The sequence below is a fragment of the Mobula birostris genome, chromosome 7 (genome assembly GCF_030028105.1).
Source record: "Mobula birostris isolate sMobBir1 chromosome 7, sMobBir1.hap1, whole genome shotgun sequence".
NCBI lineage: Eukaryota > Metazoa > Chordata > Chondrichthyes > Myliobatiformes > Myliobatidae > Mobula > Mobula birostris.
The window spans coordinates 58,513,370-58,534,077 of NC_092376.1; the positions used below are offsets into that span (position 1 = coordinate 58,513,370).

Below are 20,708 nucleotides of genomic sequence, written 5' to 3' on the forward strand. Positions count from 1 at the left end.
CTCTTAGGTAGTTACATAAAGCATTGAGAAATGTGCTAGGGAAATTCTAGGCAGTTTCTAGAGTAGGTTACATGGGTCGGCGCAACATTGTGTGCCGAAGGGCCTGTAATGTGTTGTAGATTCCTATGTTCTATGTTCTAGTCAATGCAGAGGATCTCTAAAACTATATTTTATAAAATAAAACTAAAACCAAGAACTTTTACATAACTTTAGTTTAGATTGAAAGAATCAATGACTATATCATAAACAAGATCTTGAAGAATTAAAATACAATGATAGTGGCCAAACTTTTCAACTTACAGATCCTTGCTACAAATGTATGGGACACTGCACATCGAGACCACAGATCTGGATTCATTAACTTCAGCAGACTAGAAAACAACAGGACAGGTGCATGTTTTTTTCCAACAGATGGCTCTGGTGGGCAAGGATCCCCATTAAAAATCCACCTGATAAAGGTTTACCTTTTCATATGTCAACATAACAATGTAGAGAAGGACAGTTTAAAAATGCATAAATCCTATCTCTAAAGTAACACTGCTAGAAATTGGTAACATTAGAAGTTGTGAACACTGAAGTCCATATCAGTTCAATTAATAGGGCATAAAACTAAGAATAAAACACAGATTGTGTTTTTCCTTCATCTTGTGCCTTGTAGAATCAAACAGAGCCAGCCAGTGTCTTCTTTCTTGCTGGCATTTTGTATCTCACTTGCTTCCAAAATCTCGAGCAAACTGCATCAAGTTTACTTGTTTCACCTGATTTCCATTTAATGGTACCATTTCTTTGAATGAGGTGTCTTATGGATTCTGGAAAGTCACTCAAGCATTCAAATTTCTCAAACTCAATTAAAATTACTTTAATTTCATCCTCAATTAAAGCCTCATATAATCCAGTTTGGCGTTCAAATCCAGAGTATGCCTGGCCATCAGCTGAAGTCATTTGAGTCAAAATGATAATCAGTCTCCTGCTGCTCCGTATATTATTTTGAATCACTTCAGTTGCAGCTGTAAATATAAAACATAGATAAAAGTCATTATAAAAGACTATGAACATCAAGTGAGCAGATTGTTACTTGATGGTACACTGAAACTATCGGGGGAAACTGGAATATAGAACATAGAATATAGAATAGTACGGCACAGTACAGGTCCTTCGGCCCACTATGTTGTGCCGACCCTTAAACCCTGATTCCTATATAACCCCCCCCACCTTAAATTCCTCCATATACCTGTCTAGTAGTCTCTTAAATTTCATTAGTGTATCTGCCGCCACCACTGACTCAGGCAGTGCATTCCACGCACCAACCATTCTCTGAGTGAAAAAACCTTCCTCTAATATCCCCCTTGAAGTTCCCACCTCTTACCTTAAAGCCATGTCCTCTTGTATTGAGTAGTGGTGCCCTGAGGAAGAGGCACTGGCTGTCCACTATCTATTCCTCTTAATATCTTGTATACCTCTATCATGTCTCTCATCCTCCTTCTCTCTAAAGAGGAAAGCCCTAGCTCCCTTAATCTCTGATCATAATCCATACTCTCTAAACCAGGCAGCATCCTGGTAAATCTCCTCTGTATCCTTTCCAATGCTTCCACATCTTTCCTATAGTGAGGCGACCAAAACTGGACACAGTACTCCAAGTGTGGCCTAATCAGAGATTTATAGAGCTGCATCATTACCTCATGACTCTTAAACTCTATCCCTCGACTTATGAAGGCTAACACCCCATAAGCTTTCTTAACTACACTAACTACCTGTGAGGCAACTTTCAGGGATCTGTGGACATGTACCCCCAGATCCCTCTGCTCCTCCACACTACCAAGTATCCTGCCATTTACTTTGTACTCTGCCTTGGAGTTTGTCCTTCCAAAGTGTACCACCTCACACTTCTCCGGGTTGAACTCCATCTGTCACTTCTCAGCCCACTTCTGCATCCTATCAACGTCTCTCTGCAACCTTCGACAATCCTCTACATTATCCACAACACTACCAACCTTTGTGTCATCTGCAAACTTGCCAACCCACCCTTCTACCCCCACATCCAGGTGGTTAATAAAAATCAGGAAAAGTAGAGGTCCCAGAACAGATCCTTGTGTGACACCACTAGTCATAACCCTCCAATCCGAATGTACTCCCTCCACCACAGCCCTTTGCTTTCTGTAGGCAAGCCAATTCTGAATCCACCTGGCCAAACTTCCCTCGATCCCATGCCTTCTGACTTTCTGAATAAGCCTACCATGTGGAACCTTGCCAAATGCCTTACTAAAATCCATATAGATCACATCCACTGCACTACCCTCATCTATATGCCTGGTCACCTCCTCAAAGAACTCTATCAGGCTTGTTAGACACGATCTGTCCTTCACAAAGCCATGCTGACTGTCCCTGATCAGACCATGTTTCTCTAAATGCCCATAGATCCTATCTCTAAGAATCTTTTCCAACAGCTTTCCCACCAGAGACGTAAGGCTCACTGGTCTACAATTACTTGGACTATCCCTACTACCTTTTTTGAACAAGGGGACAACATTCGCCTCCCTCCAATCCTCCGGTACCATTCCCATGGACAACAAGGACAGAAAGATCCCAGCCAGAGGCTCAGCAATCTCTTCCCTCGCCTCGTGGAGAAGCCTGGGGAATATTCTGTCAGGCCCCGGGGACTTATTCATCCTAATGTATTTTAACAACTCCAATACCTCCTCTCCCTTAATATCAACATGCTCCAGAACATCAACCTCACTCATATTGTCCTCACCATCATCAAGTTCCCTCTCATTGGTGAATACCAAAGAGAAGTATTCATTGAGAGCCTCGCTTACTTCCACAGCCTCCAGGCACATCTTCCCACCTTTATCTCTAACTGGTCCTACCTTCACTCCTGTCATCCTTTTATTCTTCATATAATTGAAGAATGCCTTGGGGTTTTCCTTTACCCTATTCACCAATGCCTTCACATGCCCCCTTCTTGCTCTCCTCATCCCCTTCTTGAGCTCCTTTCTTGCCTCCCTATATTCCTCAATAGACCCATCTGATCCTTGCTTCCTAAACCTCATGTATGCTGCCTCCTTCCACCTAACTAGATTTTCCACCTCACTTGTCACCCATGGTTCCTTCGCCCTACCATTCTTTATCTTCCTCACCAGGACAAATTTATCCCTAACATCCTGCAAGAGATCCCTCAACATCGACCACATGTCTGTAGTACATGCAAGTTCTAGCCTTATAACCTCATAATTTGCCCTTCCCCAATTAAAATTTTTCCTGTCCTCTCTGATTCTATCCTTTTCCATGATAATGCTAAAGACCAGGAAGTGGTGGTCATTGTCCCCCAGATGCTCACCCATTGAGAGATCTGTGACCTGACCCAGTTTGTTACCTAATACTAAATCTAGTATGGCATTCCCCTTAGTTGGCCTGTCAACATACTGTGACAGGAATCTGTCCTGGACCCACACTCAACAAACTCTGCCCCATCTAAACCAATGGAACTAATCAGGTACCAATCAATATTGGGGAAGTTAAAGTCACCCATGATAACAACCTTGTTATTTTCGCACCTTTCCAACATCTGCCTCCCAATCTGCTCCTTGGTATCTCTGTTGCTACCAGGGGGCCTACAGAATACTCCCAATAGAGTAACTGCTCCCTTCCTGTTCCTGACTTCCACCCATATTGACTCAAAAGAGGATCCTGCTACATTACCCACCTTTTCTGTAGCTGTAATGGTATCCCTGACCAGCAATGCCACCCCTCCTGCACTTCCCCCCCCCCCCCCAATCCCTTTTAAAGCACTGAAATCCAGGAATATTGAGAATCCATTCCTGCCCTGGTGCCAGCCAAGTCTCTGTAATGGCCACTACATCATAATTCCATGTATGTATCCAAACTCTCAGTTCATCACCTTTGTTCCTGATGCTTCTTGTATTGAAGTACACGCACTTTAGCCCTACTACCTTCCTACCTTTACACCCTTTATTCTGTTTCTCTTTCCTCAAAGTCTCTCTATATGTTAGATCTGGCTTTACTCCATGAACTTCTTCTACTGCTCTATCGCTCTGAGTCCCATCCCCCCTGCAAATTAGTTTAAACCCTCCCAAACCATGCTAGCAAACCTACCTGCAAGGATATTGCTCCCCCTCGAGTTCAGGTGCAACCCATCCAATCTCTTCCCCAGAAGAGATCCCAATGATCCAAAAATCTAAAACCCTGCTCCCTGCACCAACTCCTCAGCCACGCATTCAACTGCCATCTCCTCCAATTCTTACCATCACTGTCACGTAGCACTGGCAGCAATCCTGAGAACGCCACCCGTGAGGTCCTCTTCTTCAGACCTTCTGCCTAGTTCCTGAAACTCACACTTCAGGACCTCATCCCTCTTCCTGCCTATGTCGTTGGTGCCAACATGTATCACGACTTCTGGTTGCTTTCCCTCTCGTATCAGGATGTTGTGCACCCGGTCAGAGACATCCCGGACCCTGGCATCCGGGAGGCAACAAACCATGCGGGTGTCCTTCTCACGTCCTCAAAATCTCCTGTCTGCTCCCCTGACTATACAGTCTCCAATGACGACAGCTCTCGTCTTCTCCGTCCCACCCTTCTGCACCACAGGGTCAGACTCAGCGCCGGAGGCCCTGCCACCGTGGCTCACCCGTGGTCGGTCGTCCCCGCCAACTGTATCCAGGACGGTAAACTTATTATTCAGGGGAATGACTACAGTTACCTTTTCATCATTTTGGTTCTAACTTCCCATGGGTGATAAATTGTCCGATCAATTTTGATACAATACGTGGGTTATGACCAAAGAAAAATGGCTGGAGTTGCTTAGAACTTTCATGCAAGGTTGTTTATTAGGTGCGTCAAAAAAACTAACTTGCAAAAATGAGCAAAAATAGCAAAAGAAACTGCTAATATTTACAAAACGATATCTACCAAAAGACACCATTATAGCTATGTACTATTTTGCTGACGACACCAGTGCCAAGCTGTATGGGTCCTAATGCCCTTCCCTTGGACAACATTGGTGTCGTGGAGAGGGGAGACTTGCAGCATGGGCAATAGCCGGTCTTCCATACAACCTTGCCCAGGCCTGCGCCCTGGAGAGTGAAGACTTTCCAGGCGCAGATCCATGGTCTCACAAGACTAATGGATGCCTTTATTTTGCCCAGTGTGAACAACTGGCAGCTCAATCTCTCTCTCTCTCTCTGCCTAACAACCATATTACAAAATAAACAGAAGTATCTACCTTAAATACAGTGTACAAACAACACATACACATGAAGAAATGGAAGATTCCACCGCATATGGCAGGAAAGGCATCATAAATCCATACACTTACGGGCCCATTGAAGTGCATACATTCAGCACAACAACAGCAGAATAACAAAGCAGAGTGCTCTCAAATGCATCTCCCCCATTTCACACATGTCTGCTCTCACTCCATCCTCCCGCCACCCCACTAGGAATAGGGTTCCCCTTGTCCTCACCTACCACCCCACCAGCCTCCGGGTCCAACATATTATTCTCCGTAACTTCCACCACCTCTAACGGGATCCCACCACTAAGCACATCTTTCCCTCCTCCCCCTCTCTGCTTTCCACAGGGATCGCTCCCTACGTGACTCCCTTGTCCATTCGTTCCCCTTCATCCCTCCCCACCGATCTCCCCCCCGGCACTTATCCTTGTAAGCGGAACAAGTGCTACACATGCCCTTACATTTCCTCCCTCACCACCATTCAGGGCCCCAGACAGTCCTTCCAGGTGAGGCGACACTTCACCTGTGAGTCAGCTGGGGTGATATACTGCGTCCGGTGCTCCCGATGTGGCCTTCTATATATTGGCGAGACCCGATGCAGGCTGGGAGATCGTTTCACTGAACACCTACGCTCGGTCCGCCAGAGAAAGCAGGATCTCCCAGTGGCCACACATTTTAATTCCACGTCCCATTCCCATTCTGATATGTCTATCCATGGCCTCTTCTACTGTAAAGATGAAGTCACACTCAGGTTGGAGGAACAACACCTTATGTTCTGTCTGGGTAGCCTCCAACCTGATGGCATGAACATTGACTTCTCAAACTTCCGCTAATGCCCCACCTCCCCCTCGTACCCCATCTGTTATTTATTTATATACACACATTCTTTCTCTCTCTCTCTTCTTTTTCTCCCTTTGTCCCTCTCACAATACCCCTTGCCCATCCTCTGGGTTTTCCCCCCCTCCCCCTTTTCTTTCTCCCTAGGCCTCCTGTCCCATGATCCTCTTATATCCCTTTTGCCAATCAACTGTCCAGTTCTTGGCTCCATCCCTCCCCTCAGTCTTCTCCTATCATTTTGGATCTCCCCCTCCCCCTCCCACTTTCAAATCTCTTACTAGCTCTTCTTTCAGTTAGTCCTGATGAAGGATCTCGGCTTGAAACGTCGACTGTACCTCTTCCTATTGATGCTGTCTGGCCTGCTGCATTCACCAGCAACTTTGATGTGTGTTGCTTGAATTTCCAGCATCTGCAGATTTCCTCGTGTTTGTGTTTTTAAATCAAAGTTTCTATTTTGCATTGTTATTTTGATTCAGTTAATGGCTAGAATACATTTTTTCTTTAATACAACTGACTAGAAAGAAAATCTTACAACATTTCATTTCTTACAAGTAAAACTCAAATACTTTAAATTGCATTGTTAGTCATTCCCAATGTTAGGTTTCTTACCCTGGCCGGGGAGATCATCTCTGCCATAAATAAATAGTTTGTATCCATATTTTTCTTCAAGTACTTGTGGTAAAATGTGAACAGCAAAGTACTTTACTTTACAGTTTTCTTTTTGACCTTTGTTCTCAGATCTTGGATAGATTACATATGCGTCAAACTCCTTCCCATCTATAGGGAGATGAGCAGTTATTTATAAAGATAATAATAGATAATGAGTAAATATTAATTCTAGATATTGTAAGGATATTCACTATTCAATCTGTAATTTGAATCAGTAAAATTCTCCAATTCTACAGAGGTTTGTGGCGGAGGTATGTTATTCTGACTGGAGGTCTGTGACCGGTGACGTTTCGTAAGTATTGTTTCATAAGATGGAGTGGTAAAGGAGGCACATGAGATACTTGCCTTCATTGGTCAAAGTGCTGAATATGAAAATTGGCAAGTCATGGTGCAGTTCTATAATAATCTAGTTAAGCCATATTCAGGGTAATATGTGTCGTTCTGCTTAGGCACTACAGGAAGGATGTGGAGCCTTTGGAGATGATGAAGATGTTCAACAGCATTTTGACTGAATTAGAAGGTATTAGAGATAAGGAGATGTTGGATGAACTTGGATTATTTTCTCTGGAATGTTAGAAGTGAAGGGCCAATTTGTTAGAATTATATAAAATTATGATAGGCATAGACAGGGTAAACAATCAAATTCTACACCCCCCCATGAAAATGTCAAATACTTGAGGACATAGCTTTTAGCTGAGAGGTGGAAAGTTGAAAGGAGATTTATGAGGCAAGCTTTTCACACAGAGAGGTGAGTGCTTGGAACATGCTGCCCGAGAAGTGGAGGAAGCAAATCTGATAGCAACATTTAAAAGGCATTTAAGGTAGATGCTTTGACAGGCAGAGAAGAGAGGGATTTAAGATTAAGATTAGTTTTATTTGTCACATGCACATCGAAACATAAAATGGCATGTATCATTTGATACAAATCAAATCAGCAAGCATTGTGCTGAGCAGCCCGCAGATGTTGCTGGCTTCCAGAGCTAACTTAGCATGCTCACTACTCACTAGTCCTAACCATACATTTTTGGAATGTGGGAGGAGAGCAGAGTACCCAGAGGAAACCAATGCGGTCACGGGGAGACATACAAACTCCTTACAAACAATGATGCGATCTCGAACCCCAATCTTACAGCTAGCACTGCAAAGCAATGCACTAACTGCCACTCTACTGTGCTGTCCGCTGTAGACCATGTACCTGTAACGTGCAGTTCAAATTGACATCATGGTCACCACAGACATTGTGAGCTGAAGGATTCTGGATTGCTCTATGTTCGATGTACAATAAGTCAAAATTTATATAAAACTACTTACTTTATATTATCCTAAACTCAGGCTATACTAGCCATTGAATAACGAATCAGTGATGTTACACACGAAGGAGTTAATCTCTAAACCCAAGTGATATTGTATAATTGTAGCAAAAGAAAAGAGCAGTTGCTGGAAATCTAAAGCTAAAGCAGAGAAAGCTGAAAACACTCAGCAGGTCGCACAGCATGAGTGCAGAGAGAAACTGAATCAACAACTTGAGATCAAGCCCTTTCATCAAAAATAGAGAAGTGAGAAAGTGAGTATTTTGTTAATTGCTTGTGTAATGCCCTGGTTCACATCTTTACTGTTGTGCTGTAGGTATTTCATTTAGCAGCTCTGTAAGAGCAGTCTGTTCTGTTTTCAGCCTGTTTGGGTTATTGCTGAAGATGAGGGATGATGTGGAATGTGTGCCATCTGATTAGCAGGAAGTTTTCTTGTGAGGGACAATACGGTTGGACTTGGGGCTTTTGTTTGAGAGGAGATGAAGAGAGAAGCCACTGGGGAGAATCAGTCGTAGCATACGATCTGGTGGGAGACCCATTTGTTCGAGATGGATTGCAAGCGATGTTCGGAAGGTGATGTGGGTGTTCACGCCGACCGAGGGCCCAGCGCATGACTGACAGAGAAGTTCAAGATGAGATCCAACTTGTACACATTTGACTGTTTAATTAGAATGGGTCCTTTTCTTTTTGTTATTCTTTACTAACCCTTTAGTTGATATTCATAAATATAATTCCTTTAATCGTATGCAGTGTACTGTCTGTTATTTGTAGCATTAATTTGTAACAGGGTAGTAAACTACACAGTGTCCACACAAACCGGTGTTTGGGTTGGGACGAGCCGTCTCAATCTCATCAGTCTGGTGGGACTTGAAAGTGTCTTTGCTAGATTTACGTAGCCAAGGAAACCAGGGTGTTTCTTTTGATTAACATGCTAATTTGAGGTGCATTGGGCATACATTGGTGCAAAAAGGAAGCAAAAGACAGCAAAGTCAGTGGAAATATGATGGAGAATTAAAGTGACAGGCATTTGAATCGTGAAGATTGCCCTCATCCCAACTGCCACCCACCCCCACTGAATGAAGGTGCTGTGGAAAGTATTCATCAAATCTCTAGTTTTTCCAATGAAATAAGTGCAATATTTTTAAATCAAATATAGGCCGTAAAGTAGATATAACTGAGACTGCATAACATGGTGTAATATGGCATGATATTTGATATGCAGAATTTATGTTTATTACCATTGTGTTTAATGGTAAGGTTAGATCAAAGTTTTCATAAAGAAATCTACCCGAAGTGATTTTATTCACTTACATGAAGAGAGTACTGATGTCAAGACCAGCACGTGTTTCAGCATGTAGTGATTAATCACCCTTTTTGATCTACTGCAGGATTTTTGATTAAAATAATCCCATCATGTTACTTTGTAAGGAGTTCCCTTTGTTCCGCTGTCACTTTTCCCCACCTTTTAGACTCACTTTCTGTTTTTCTGTTCTGATGAAAAGACCTAGACCTGAAACACTTACTGCTTGTCATGCCTCAGATATACTTAGCCTGCTGAGGCATTCTACTATTTTACTCCATATCTGGCTGGGAAACTGTGTTCACGGAAATGGAATGATAATTCCCAGATTATCTTGTTGGTCCCCTGGTAAGAAACTGGAAGACAAGTTAACAATCTGTTCACATAAAAAGTTAATATAATTATAAAATAACCAATGGATAATCTACTGGGTATAACTGAATGGAAAAGATAGGAATGTCAATAAAATGGAAGTAGTAAAGGAAAACAGCATGATATTTTGTGTTAGATGTACAATGCCTCTTAATTGCTCATATTTATGAACTTTTCACCGTTTAAAATCTGAAGTGAACAAACAAGGTAAATAAAAATAATATTGTACTTACCATTAATTACTTTATGGGATTCGAATGAATCTCTGTACCAAAGGACAATATCAACCTTGAAAATAACATATACTGTTGTACAGGCTAGAAGCCCAAATATCAGTGGAATTAAGATTTTAATTGCATCAGATATCCAATCTGGTGCTAGAAAAAGAAAGAAAGAATTTAACTGTAAGAATATTTGAATAATACGTTAAATTTCCTTACATGGGCCAGAGACTAAGAAAGCCTTTTAGCCTAATATCAATAAATAGAAAACTTCCAGCCTGTTATATAGGATGTGATGAAATTAGACAAAGTCACTATGGATTTATGAAAGGGAAATCATGTTTGGAAAATTCAGAGTTTTTTGAGCAAGTAAAGGAGAATTTGATGGTACATTTGAATTATCAAAAATCCTTTGCATAAATCTCAAGTAAGATGATAGTGTACAAAATAAAATCTTGGATTGGGGGTAAAATACTTGCTTGGACTGACAATTAGTTGACAGATAGAAAGTAAGGAAATACACATCTATGTCACCATCTAGTGAGGTTCTGTGAAGATAAGTACTTAAACTATTTAAAAGATATACCAAAGATTTGGATAAAGGAGCAGGAAGTAACATTCAGTTTATTGGTAATGATTGCAACATGTTTTCAGTACAGAAGCAAGCATGTCTGCTACAATGTTTAGGATCCTGGCGAGAGATAACTAGCTACAAAATGTAGTTGCTCTCATAACATAAAGCAGGAGCAACCTGCTCTTGAAGAAACAACAAGATATATCATCAGCTAATCTATTTTAATGATAGTGATGATGATTAAAAACAGTTAGGATGTTTTCCTGCTCATTTTCAAGTGGTAGTGTGGAATATTTTACAGATGCCCCACTAGAAACAGCAGCACTTCTGATAATGCAGCATTGTATGATTTATCACCCTAGTTAATGGGCTGAAGTTTCTGGAGCAGAACTTAACCCAATGAATTGTGATTCAAAGGCGCCAGCTGGAATTGAGCAATGCAGAGTCACACTAGGACTAGTTTTGATTGGTGTAACAGGTTCTGGATGGGACTGAATACAGAGGAAATCGAGTTACACAAAACAAACCAATTCAGCAACAGAGGTGCTGCCACTGACTCATTCGTCAATGCTGGTTTAACAGAAAAGGATCAATACTAACAACAGGAATTCGGCATTGACCAATGTGCAGAGAATATATTCCTTCAGAACACTTAAAGAAGCAGTTTCAAAATAATACATGGAGAGAATAGAATAAAATTCAGCTCTTCAATAAAGCTATCCAAAAAATTCCATGTTACTTGAATTACTTCAGTCACCCACTTCAACTTAATGTCTTTTTAACAATAATTGATTTTGGCAAGACACTGAGGACATAACATAAGCCAAATAGAACAACAGACACAGTTGACACTTGTTTCACAAGCAAAAATGAATTAAATTCCTTTTGAGTTCATAGAGTATCTATTTTTGGACCACACTAAAGATACTAATCCCTAGCTCTCAATAAATAAGAACAGATCTTAACAGTGTCCCAAGACTTAATGTCACATATACAAATACTATTTGCTTCATTAATTAACAAAATATGGAAAATTATTATTTTAAAAGAAAATTCTTACATTGGCGTGAAATTTTTACAAAAGCCCCTCTCTTTGCTCGTAGATTGCTTGCGAAACAATAAAATTTTGTTTGAAAGTCTTTTTCAGTGATCTTAGAGATAAATAGCGTTCTCTTCTTAACTACATCATGACCAGTTCCTTCTTTATGGCTGTGAAAACAATACAATTAAAGTAAGGATTTTGTCAAGGCAAATAACAACTTTTCTTTGCTGTTAGGAAATCCAACTAATCTAACTTCTGGGGTTTGTTGTTTTAAAAATAACATTGTATTTGAATTGCAATGTTATCTTTCAAATGTTCTACACCGGGGTGTCAAACTACCAGCCTGCAGGATGATTTGGGGGAAAAAAAGTATATTCACGACCATCTATTATGTATCTTTACGGCAGCCGCTCTCTCTCCCACCGCTGTCTGTACCGCCTGCTGCGCCGGCAGCTTGTTGTGTGTACTTAGAAAACAATAGGCAGCAGTTAACCACCCGCTGTGCATAAGCACCTACCACCCTGCACTGAAGACCGCTAGGGCCTCACTAATGTTGTCAGGCACAGTATAAACACACAGGGTACTCAGGTAAGTAACACCTGTAGCAAGGCTGGGACTGTTTGCTGCTGTGGTTCAAAATGCTTTCCAAGAAAAGAAAAGTTGACATCGAAGGTTGGATATTCAATGATAATTGGAAAGATCATTTTTTCTTCTCTGAGGTCAACGGCAAACCTGTGTGTCTGATATGCTCGCAACAAGTGGCTGTGGCAAAAGAGTACAATATCAAACGACACTATGAGACGTCACACGGAGAAAAATATGACAAGTACGCAGGATGACTCAGAACACAAAAGGTAAACGAGTTTGAAGCAACTCTGAAAAAACAGCAATCAGTGTTCACCAAAAGTCGAGAGACTCATGATGGAGCTGTCAAGGCCAGCTATATTATTGCCAACAAAATAGTTGCTGCGTTGAAGCCATACTCAGAGGGGGAGTTCATCAAAGCATGCATGCTGACGGCGGCTGAGCTGGTGTGCTCTGAGAAGAGACAGGCTTTTGGTAATATCAGCTTGTCAAGAAATACTGTGGCAGAGAGAATCGGGGACCTTGCAGGAGATTTGAACAGTCAACTAAAAGACAAAGTGAAGTCATTTATTGCCATCTCTATTGCAATTGATGAGATCACCGACGTGACTGATGTAGCTCAATTGGGAATATTTATTCGTGGCGTTGATGCATCTTTCACCGTCACCGAGGAGTTTGTGGAGATGGTACCCATGACAAACACCACAATGGAGAATGACATTTTCTCCAGCCTCATCGAGACCTTGGACAGACTGGGGGTTGACTGGAGTCACGCTGTCAGCGTGGCAACAGATGGCACACGGTCCATGGTCGGGAAAAAGGCAGATGTTGTTGTGAAACTCAGAGAGAAAGTTCAGACAGAGAATCTAGAGCAGGAATTCTGGAATTTTCATTGTATTATACACCAAGAGGCGTTATGTAGCAGGAGCCAGAAAATGGACAATGTCATGGATGTAGTTATCAAAACGGTTAATTTTATTAGAGCCGAGGGACTCAACCATCGGCAATTTGACAATCTTTTGTCCAAAAGTAATACTGGACACGGCCTACCCTACCACACTGAAGCCCGCTGGTTGAGCAGAGGGGTTGTGTTCAAACGTTTTTTTCAATTACGTGCGGAAACTGGACTATTCATGTACGAGAAAGGGAAGCCAGTGGCAGAGTTGGATGACCCAGACTGGCTTCATGATATTGCATTTTTGGTGGATATAACCGAGCACTTACGTGGCCAAGTGGTTAAGGCGTCAGACTAGTGATCTGAAGGTCGCTAGTTTGAGCCTCAGCTGAAGCAGCGTGTGTGTCCTTGAGCAAGGCACTTAACCACACATTGCTCTGCTGTATCGGCCCTAGTGCCCTTCCCTTGGACAACATTGGTGGCATGGAGAGGGGAGATTTGCAGCATGGCAACTGCCAGTCTTCCATACAACCTTGCCCAGGCCTGCGCAAACCTTCCAAGGCGCAAATCCGTGGTCTCATGAGACTAACGGATGACTAAATGTGCTTAATGTTAACATATAATGCCGCAACAAACTTGTTACGGAATACTACGACAGTATTCGTGCCTTTCAAATTAAATTAGGCCTGTGGGAGATGCAACTATCCCAGAGCAACCCAGCTCATTTCTCCTCTTTGCAGTCTGTGTGTGTCGCTCATGGGAATAATGACAACATGGACAGGTACAAAGACAAAATATCACAGCTGAAAAGTGAGTTTCAGAATCGTTTCCAAGTCTTCACTCAGCTCGAGAAGGAATTCTCACTATTTTGCTCGCCGTTTGCCACCAACACAGCATCAGATGTGCTGGAGGAAAACCAAATGGAACTAACTGAAATTCAGTGTAACTCAGCTTTGAAATATAAATTTGAGACTGTGGGTCTGGACTCATTCTATCAATACCTGGGACCGATGTACTCCAAGATGACAGACTTTGCCTCAAAGATCCCTTTCATGTTCGGGACAACATATTTCTGTGAGCAGGCGTTCTCCATAATGAACATTAACAAATCCAAACAGCGCTCGCTGCTGACACACAGATATCTAAATGACATTATGAAAATCACAACTGCCCAGAAACTGGTCCCTGACATTGACAGGCTGGTTAAAGCCAAGAGATGTCAGGTGTCTGGAAGCAGCAAGTGAAAAATGAGTGACACTGTTCGATGCACTGCGACATGCAAACAAAATGCATTTTGAAATATTGAGTGTCATAATATTGTGAATCATTCATTTTCTGACTATTCTATTATTGTAAATGTGATCACTTCAATAAAAATTAGAGGCTAACTGTGTTCATTGCCTGAGTTTGATTGCTGGAAGCAGGCTAATAAAAATTTGGTGCAGTTGTGTAGCCTACATTTACAATTTGTTTCTTTAGGTCTACATTTGTGTCTGCTAATGTTCGATTTCAAATGGTTTATTATTGGAAAGGGTGTGGCTCCCAAAACAATCTTAGCCAAAATAGCATCGTTTATCTCTCTCTCATCACAACTTTCTTGTAGCATACAACTGTAAGTTAATACTAATCATAAAAATAATGCTTGCTAGGCAATCTTCTTCATAAACTAAATTCATAAGGTGACACACTTGGTAGTTATAGCAGAGACTGAGACACATGAGAGCAGGTTGAAAAAACAAAGGCAACGAAAGCTGTGGAAGCACGTGGACAACTGATCCAGCCCACATGAAGTTGCATTTTGCCCAATCCGGCCTGTGACCTAAAATGAGTTTGATACCCTGTTCTACATAATACATGAAAACTACAGCAAACGGTCAAGATAGTAGAAAAGATCATTAGCTGCAGTCTACCATCACTGTATGTGTCCAGGACAAAGAAGTGGGCAAGCAGAAACATAGTGAACAATACCCACCCAGCAAACTACCTTTTCCAGTAGCTCCCTTCCGGAAAGCACTCTCAGCCTATTAAAACAAATTTTTCATGCTATCTGAAAAGTTTCTTCGCCCCACCCCCCCAAGCAGTTCATCCGATCAACCATTCTAGTTAGCTTCCCTTCAACACCACCCCACCACCCCTCTATCTATTATCTCAGTCACTGTACTTCACCATAAACATTTTAAACTACTTTTTCTAATGCTGCTTATGTTGTAAATACATGCTGGTTTTTATGCACAAGACATTGGAGCAACTCATCTGAGAGCTACTCTTCGCGGACAATGCTGCCCTTGTTGCCCACACAGAGACAGCCCTGCAGCATATAACATCCTGCTTCGCAGAGGTGCCGAGCTCTTCGGACTGGAAGTAAGCTTGAAGAAGACAGAAGTTCTTCATCAGCCCGCACCTCAGGAAGATTACCACCCTCCCCGCATCACCATCGGTGAGGTAGAGCTGAAGACAGGCCTCCAGTTCAGCTACCTGGGATGCACCATCTCGTCAGATGCCAAGATCGACAAAGAGATTGATAACAGACTGGCAAAGGCAAGCAGCGCGTTCGGCAGGCTGTACAAAAGAGTCCGGAACAACAAGCATTTGAAGAAAGGCACAAAGATCAGCATGTACAGAGCTGTTGTAATGACCACCCTCCTGTACGGCTCCGAGTCGTGGGTCACCTACCGTCACCACCTATGACTCCTTGGGCGTTTCCACCAGCACTGCCTCCGCACCATCCTCAACATCCACTGGAGTGACTTTGTCACCAACATTGAAGTTCTCGAACAGGCGGAGGTCACCAGCATCGAGGCCAGGCTGTTGAAGACGCAGCTGCGCTGGGCAGGGCACGTCTCCAGGATGGAGGATCATCGCCTGCCCAAGATTGTGCTGTATGGCGAACTCTGCACTGGCCACCATGACAGAGAGGCACCAAAGAAGAGGTACAAGCACTCTCTGAAGAAATCCCTTGGTGCCTGTCACATTGACCATAGCCAGTGGCCTAATCTAGCCTCCGATTGTGAGGCCTGACAACACACCATTCACCAGTCTGTCTCCTCCTTCGAGAATGCACGCTGGGCTGGCATTGAGGACAAAAGGGGAAGGAGGAAGAACCATGACACAGCAGCACCAAACCCAGAACAGAATTTCCCTTGCAGCCGCTGTGGCTGGACCTGCCTGTCCCGAATTGGCCTCTTCAGCCACTAGCGAGGCTGCAGCAGACATGGGCAGCCCCCTTCCTAAATCTTCCCTCGCGAAGCCAAGCCAAGCCATATTATTCCATGTCTGTACTGCTAACCTTATTTTTATATAACTCTTTATTCTTCATAATTGTTGAAAGTTGTTATTTTTCATTGTATGTGGTGCCAATACACCATAGGAATTTTCTAATACATGTGAATGTATATGGCAAATAATGTTGATCTTCTCCTCCTTCTCCTTCATAAGTTGATGGGATGGTGTAGAAGGCATGTGGAATGCTGGCTTACATTGGTTAGGTTCTAGAGTTGGGATATGATGTTGCAAATTTACAAAAGACTGGATGTGCTGCATTTGAAGTATGACGTACCTCACTGGTTACACACTAAAGGAAGGATCCAACTGTACTGGAGAGGGTGCAGAACAGAATTACCAGGATGTTGCCTGGGTTGAGGACTTTAGTTATGGGGAGAGTCTGCGTGGTCAGGGATTGTTTTCCCTCGAGTGGAGAAGGCTGAGAGATGTGGCATAAATAGGACAGACAGTTCAAATCTTATTCACATTGTAGGGATATCAAAAACAGGAGAGCAGAGGTTTAAGGAGATGGGTAAGAGTTTTAAAAGCAGTCTGAGGAGAAAGTTTTTTTTAACATGGAAATGTTTTGACATCTGGAATGCACTGCCAGAAGAAGTGGTGAAATCAGATATGGATACATTTAAGATGCCTTTCAACTGACACATAAATAATCAATCTGTAAAAGGATATAGATATGATCTGGCTGAATAGAATTAATGTAGACAGGTAAAAAGATCAGCATGGAGGTGTTGGGCCACAGGGCCTATTTCAGTGCTGTACAGTTCCTTGACTGTATGACTCTAAACAAAATAGAATTTCAGCTGAATGCAATAAAACTGTAGTTTTAACTGCTAATACGTTTTCAGGATGCCTAAAGATGCCAAGATGAAGGTGGTAACCTGACTCAATAACTATTATGTAGTAGTACTTACATCATCCATTGTGATGAAGTACGTTGAAAGGTTGCTCAGGAAGCATGTCAACTCCTGCCTGAGGAGCGACTTGGATCTGCTCCCATTTACCTATGATTACAACAGGTCAACAGCAGGTGCCATTTCATTAGCTCTTCAATCAACTCTGGAACAATTACACAGTGAAGATGCACGCACCAGGATGCTCTTCATTGACTACACCTCAGCATTTTACACTATCACCCTCTCAAAGCTAATCAATAGCTCCAAGACATTAGCCTTGATACCTTCTTGTGCAACTGGATCCTTGATTTCCTCAATTGCAGACCCCAGTTAGTATGGATTGGCGACAACAACTCCTCCACAATCACCATCAGCACAGGTGCAGCACAAGTCTCTGTCACTTTATACTTGTGACTATGAGGCAACATACAGCTTCAATGCTATATTTAAGTTAGTTGGACAGTGTCATATTAGAGGATAGATGTTTGCACAGATTTGGCATATCATCAAAAACTTTGACAAACTTCTATAAGTGCACAGTGGAGAGTATCCTAACTTATTGCATCATAGCCTAATATGGAAACAGCAGTGCCCAAGGCAGATTAATCTACAGAACAATTGGTGGATACAGACCAGTTCATCACATGGAAAGCCCTCCCCACCACTGAGCAAGTCTACAATGTGCGTTACCACAGGAACGCCCCATCCATCTTCAAGGACCACCACCATCTAGGCCATGTTCTCTTCTCACTGCTACCTTCGAGAAGGAGGCACAGGAGGTTTAGGTTCCATACACCAGTTTCAGCAATAGTTACTACCATTGAACGATCAGGCTCCTGGACCACCGTGGACAACTTCATTCACCACAAAACTGATCATTGAACAAAATCAATGAGCTCTCTTTCGAAAACTTTACAACTGAAGTTCTCTGTATTATTTATTTATTTGTTTATTTTTTAAATTCGCTATTTGCAGTTTGTATTCTTTTGCACATTAGTTGCTTGTCAATCTTTGTTTCGGTGCAGTCATTCATGGGTTCTATTGTATTTCTTTGCTCTTCTGTGAATGACGACAAGAAAACAAATCTCGGGGTACTTGGTGACATATACGTACTTTGATAATAAATTTACTTTGAACTTCGAATTATCTTTAATGTCTATCTGCCAAGATAGAACTGTGTTTACACTTTAAACTGGAATGTTTCCTAAAAGCATTGCCCTGTACATGACACATCCGGAGGTTGAAGGGAAGCACATCTTCCTAAGGCTCTGATCACCAATTCAACCCAAAAGATCAGGCAAATTCCAGCGGGACAATCCAACCTCTGTTTTCTCTCAGATCCCATTTAGAGGTAGCCCTGCATAGAAACTATATCTGTATGGCTATTGAGAGAAAAGAACCTTAATTATTTATTTGACATTAGTTTATACCTTTTGATTACTTTGTTGCATGATGGATGCAGGAGAAATCAATCAGAGTATGGCATAAGTTCAGCAATGTATTTTTATGATAAGGAAATAAATAGAGAAATATTTTAAAATGTTTTGGTATCCACGCTTTCATCATCAAATTTTCATATTAGCCAACTATTTAAAGTTAAACTCACAATAGAAGCCCTTGCTTAATTCTGGATTCATCTGTGGGAATCTTCATCGCATTCACTTCCCAGAAAAGCTTCAGAAAAGACACGTTACCAGATCCGAAATAAGCTTCACAGGTCACTTTCAGCTCTGAACCTGTGTAACAAATCATAAAACCAGACAGTATGAAGGAAATTTAGTCATAAAAGCATTTTCCAATTTCAGCTTTAAGAGGTAACTCCTAAATATCACTGCATAGTATTTCTTTGGTAAGTTTGCTAAAGCTGCAGATTTTATCAATAATATCTTGAGGATATGATGTTTAACATTTTGGCAATTACTGTTGGATGATGAGAACAACATAAATTTAATTAATCTCATAGTAATGTAGATTAATACATACTATTATTTGAACAGTTGCCATCACAAAGCAAATTATGCAGTAATAAAGTGTTTGTTTCTGAAGACAACACCTACGTTGCAGCTTCAGTATAGGATACACAATAAATAGTTAATTCCTTTTAAATACTTTGCCTTAAGACATTCAATTCCTTGCTTACCAGCTGCCACTTTGGACTTTTTAAACCACAAGTTTAAATACTTCCAAAGAGGGTGGGTAGCCTTTTTATGCCATAACTTCACAGGCTACTTCCATTTTATAAATAATTCAGTGATCTTCAAGAGGGAATTAGATCAAAACACTGTGTAAGAAAAAAAATCAAGGTACAGAGAAGGGGGCTAGTGGGTAGAATTAGGGAGTTGTTCTGGTAAAGAGCTAACCCAGATATTATGTGTCAAAGATTCTCTTCTTGTGTTACAGCGATTGGACAATTCTATAATTCATTTCCTATTTATTATTTTTGTTCATCCTGTATGGCCTCCAAAAGCAGCCACTTGGAGTGACCAAAGTTTAACTGTTAAACAACAATGTTGCTCAAAGTTATAAGCTACAGTGTAATGCAACATTGACACAAGCCCTTTGGCCAAACTCACGCATGCTCACCAAAATGCCCATCCAAGTTAGTTTCATTTGCCCTTGATTTGCATGTATTCCTCTGAGCATTTCCTCTCCATGTATCAACCGCCTTTTAAATAGTATTACTTTATGAGAGTGTAGTACTACACTACACAGATCATCAAGAAGAAGAAGAAAGCCCCTAACTCCAATTGGAACCATCGGGACACCGTCATGACAGCATTCTTTTAGCAGGCTTTCTTATTTTTACAAGGCCGAATTGCTAGCTCGACGCTCAACCCAGCACAGATGGAAAGCATGCAAGGGAGCCGGCTGGATTCGAACTCGGGAGCCTTTGCTCCGAAGTCTCTGGCGCTGATGCCACTATGCCACCAGTCAGCGAGATGGTCAGATACTGTTGATTTTTTTTGTTGTATTTTAATCAAATAATCTCTGGGGTGAAAAGTTAGTAATTCTTTATGATCAGTTTTAAAATTTATATAGAAGCACCGTAAGGAATATTTGACACAAAAAAATCATGGAGGACAAAACTTATTTTCTTACCAAGTCTTGCTTCAATTGTATTATTTATCGGACTTATCAAGTCTGGATATATCACTTTCATTGCTGAAATAACCAATTCAAAATGTTAGGATCGTGGTCTGAAATGTACAACATAAATCTTCAGATGTACAGAGCAAGGCATAAAAGATATAAAAGATTTGGATAAGGCACAAATTTAATTTACAATATAGGCTGTGGATCATTCTTCTGCTTATAAAGATTTTTAGGAATCAAGCATCCTCAGAGCCGTTAACATTTTAAATCATCTGCAAGTGCACTGTGCCTTTTCTCATAAGTTTAGAAAAGTATATAAATATTGTTCATTACTTTAGAGAACATATGTGAAATCTTAAAACACAAGCCTTAGGAATTGGGCACTTA

At 41.5% G+C, this 20,708-nt stretch overlaps 1 protein-coding gene across 2 annotated transcripts in view; it reads right to left on the reverse strand.

Annotated features, from left to right (window-relative positions):
* Window positions 1-208: 208 nt before the first annotated feature.
* LOC140200232 (interleukin-1 receptor type 1-like) overlaps window positions 209-20,708 on the reverse strand; it is a 59,767-nt gene continuing 39,267 nt past the window's right edge. For both annotated transcript variants that reach the window (XM_072263243.1, XM_072263244.1), the window contains 6 exons: window positions 20,328-20,390; window positions 18,835-18,964; window positions 11,592-11,740; window positions 9,970-10,113; window positions 6,695-6,862; window positions 209-1,007 (listed from right to left, as the gene is read on the reverse strand). In XM_072263243.1, the coding sequence (XP_072119344.1) occupies window positions 661-1,007; window positions 6,695-6,862; window positions 9,970-10,113; window positions 11,592-11,740; window positions 18,835-18,964; window positions 20,328-20,390 (1,001 nt within the window). In that variant the 3' untranslated portion in view covers window positions 209-660. The remainder of the gene's footprint in view (window positions 1,008-6,694; window positions 6,863-9,969; window positions 10,114-11,591; window positions 11,741-18,834; window positions 18,965-20,327; window positions 20,391-20,708) is intronic.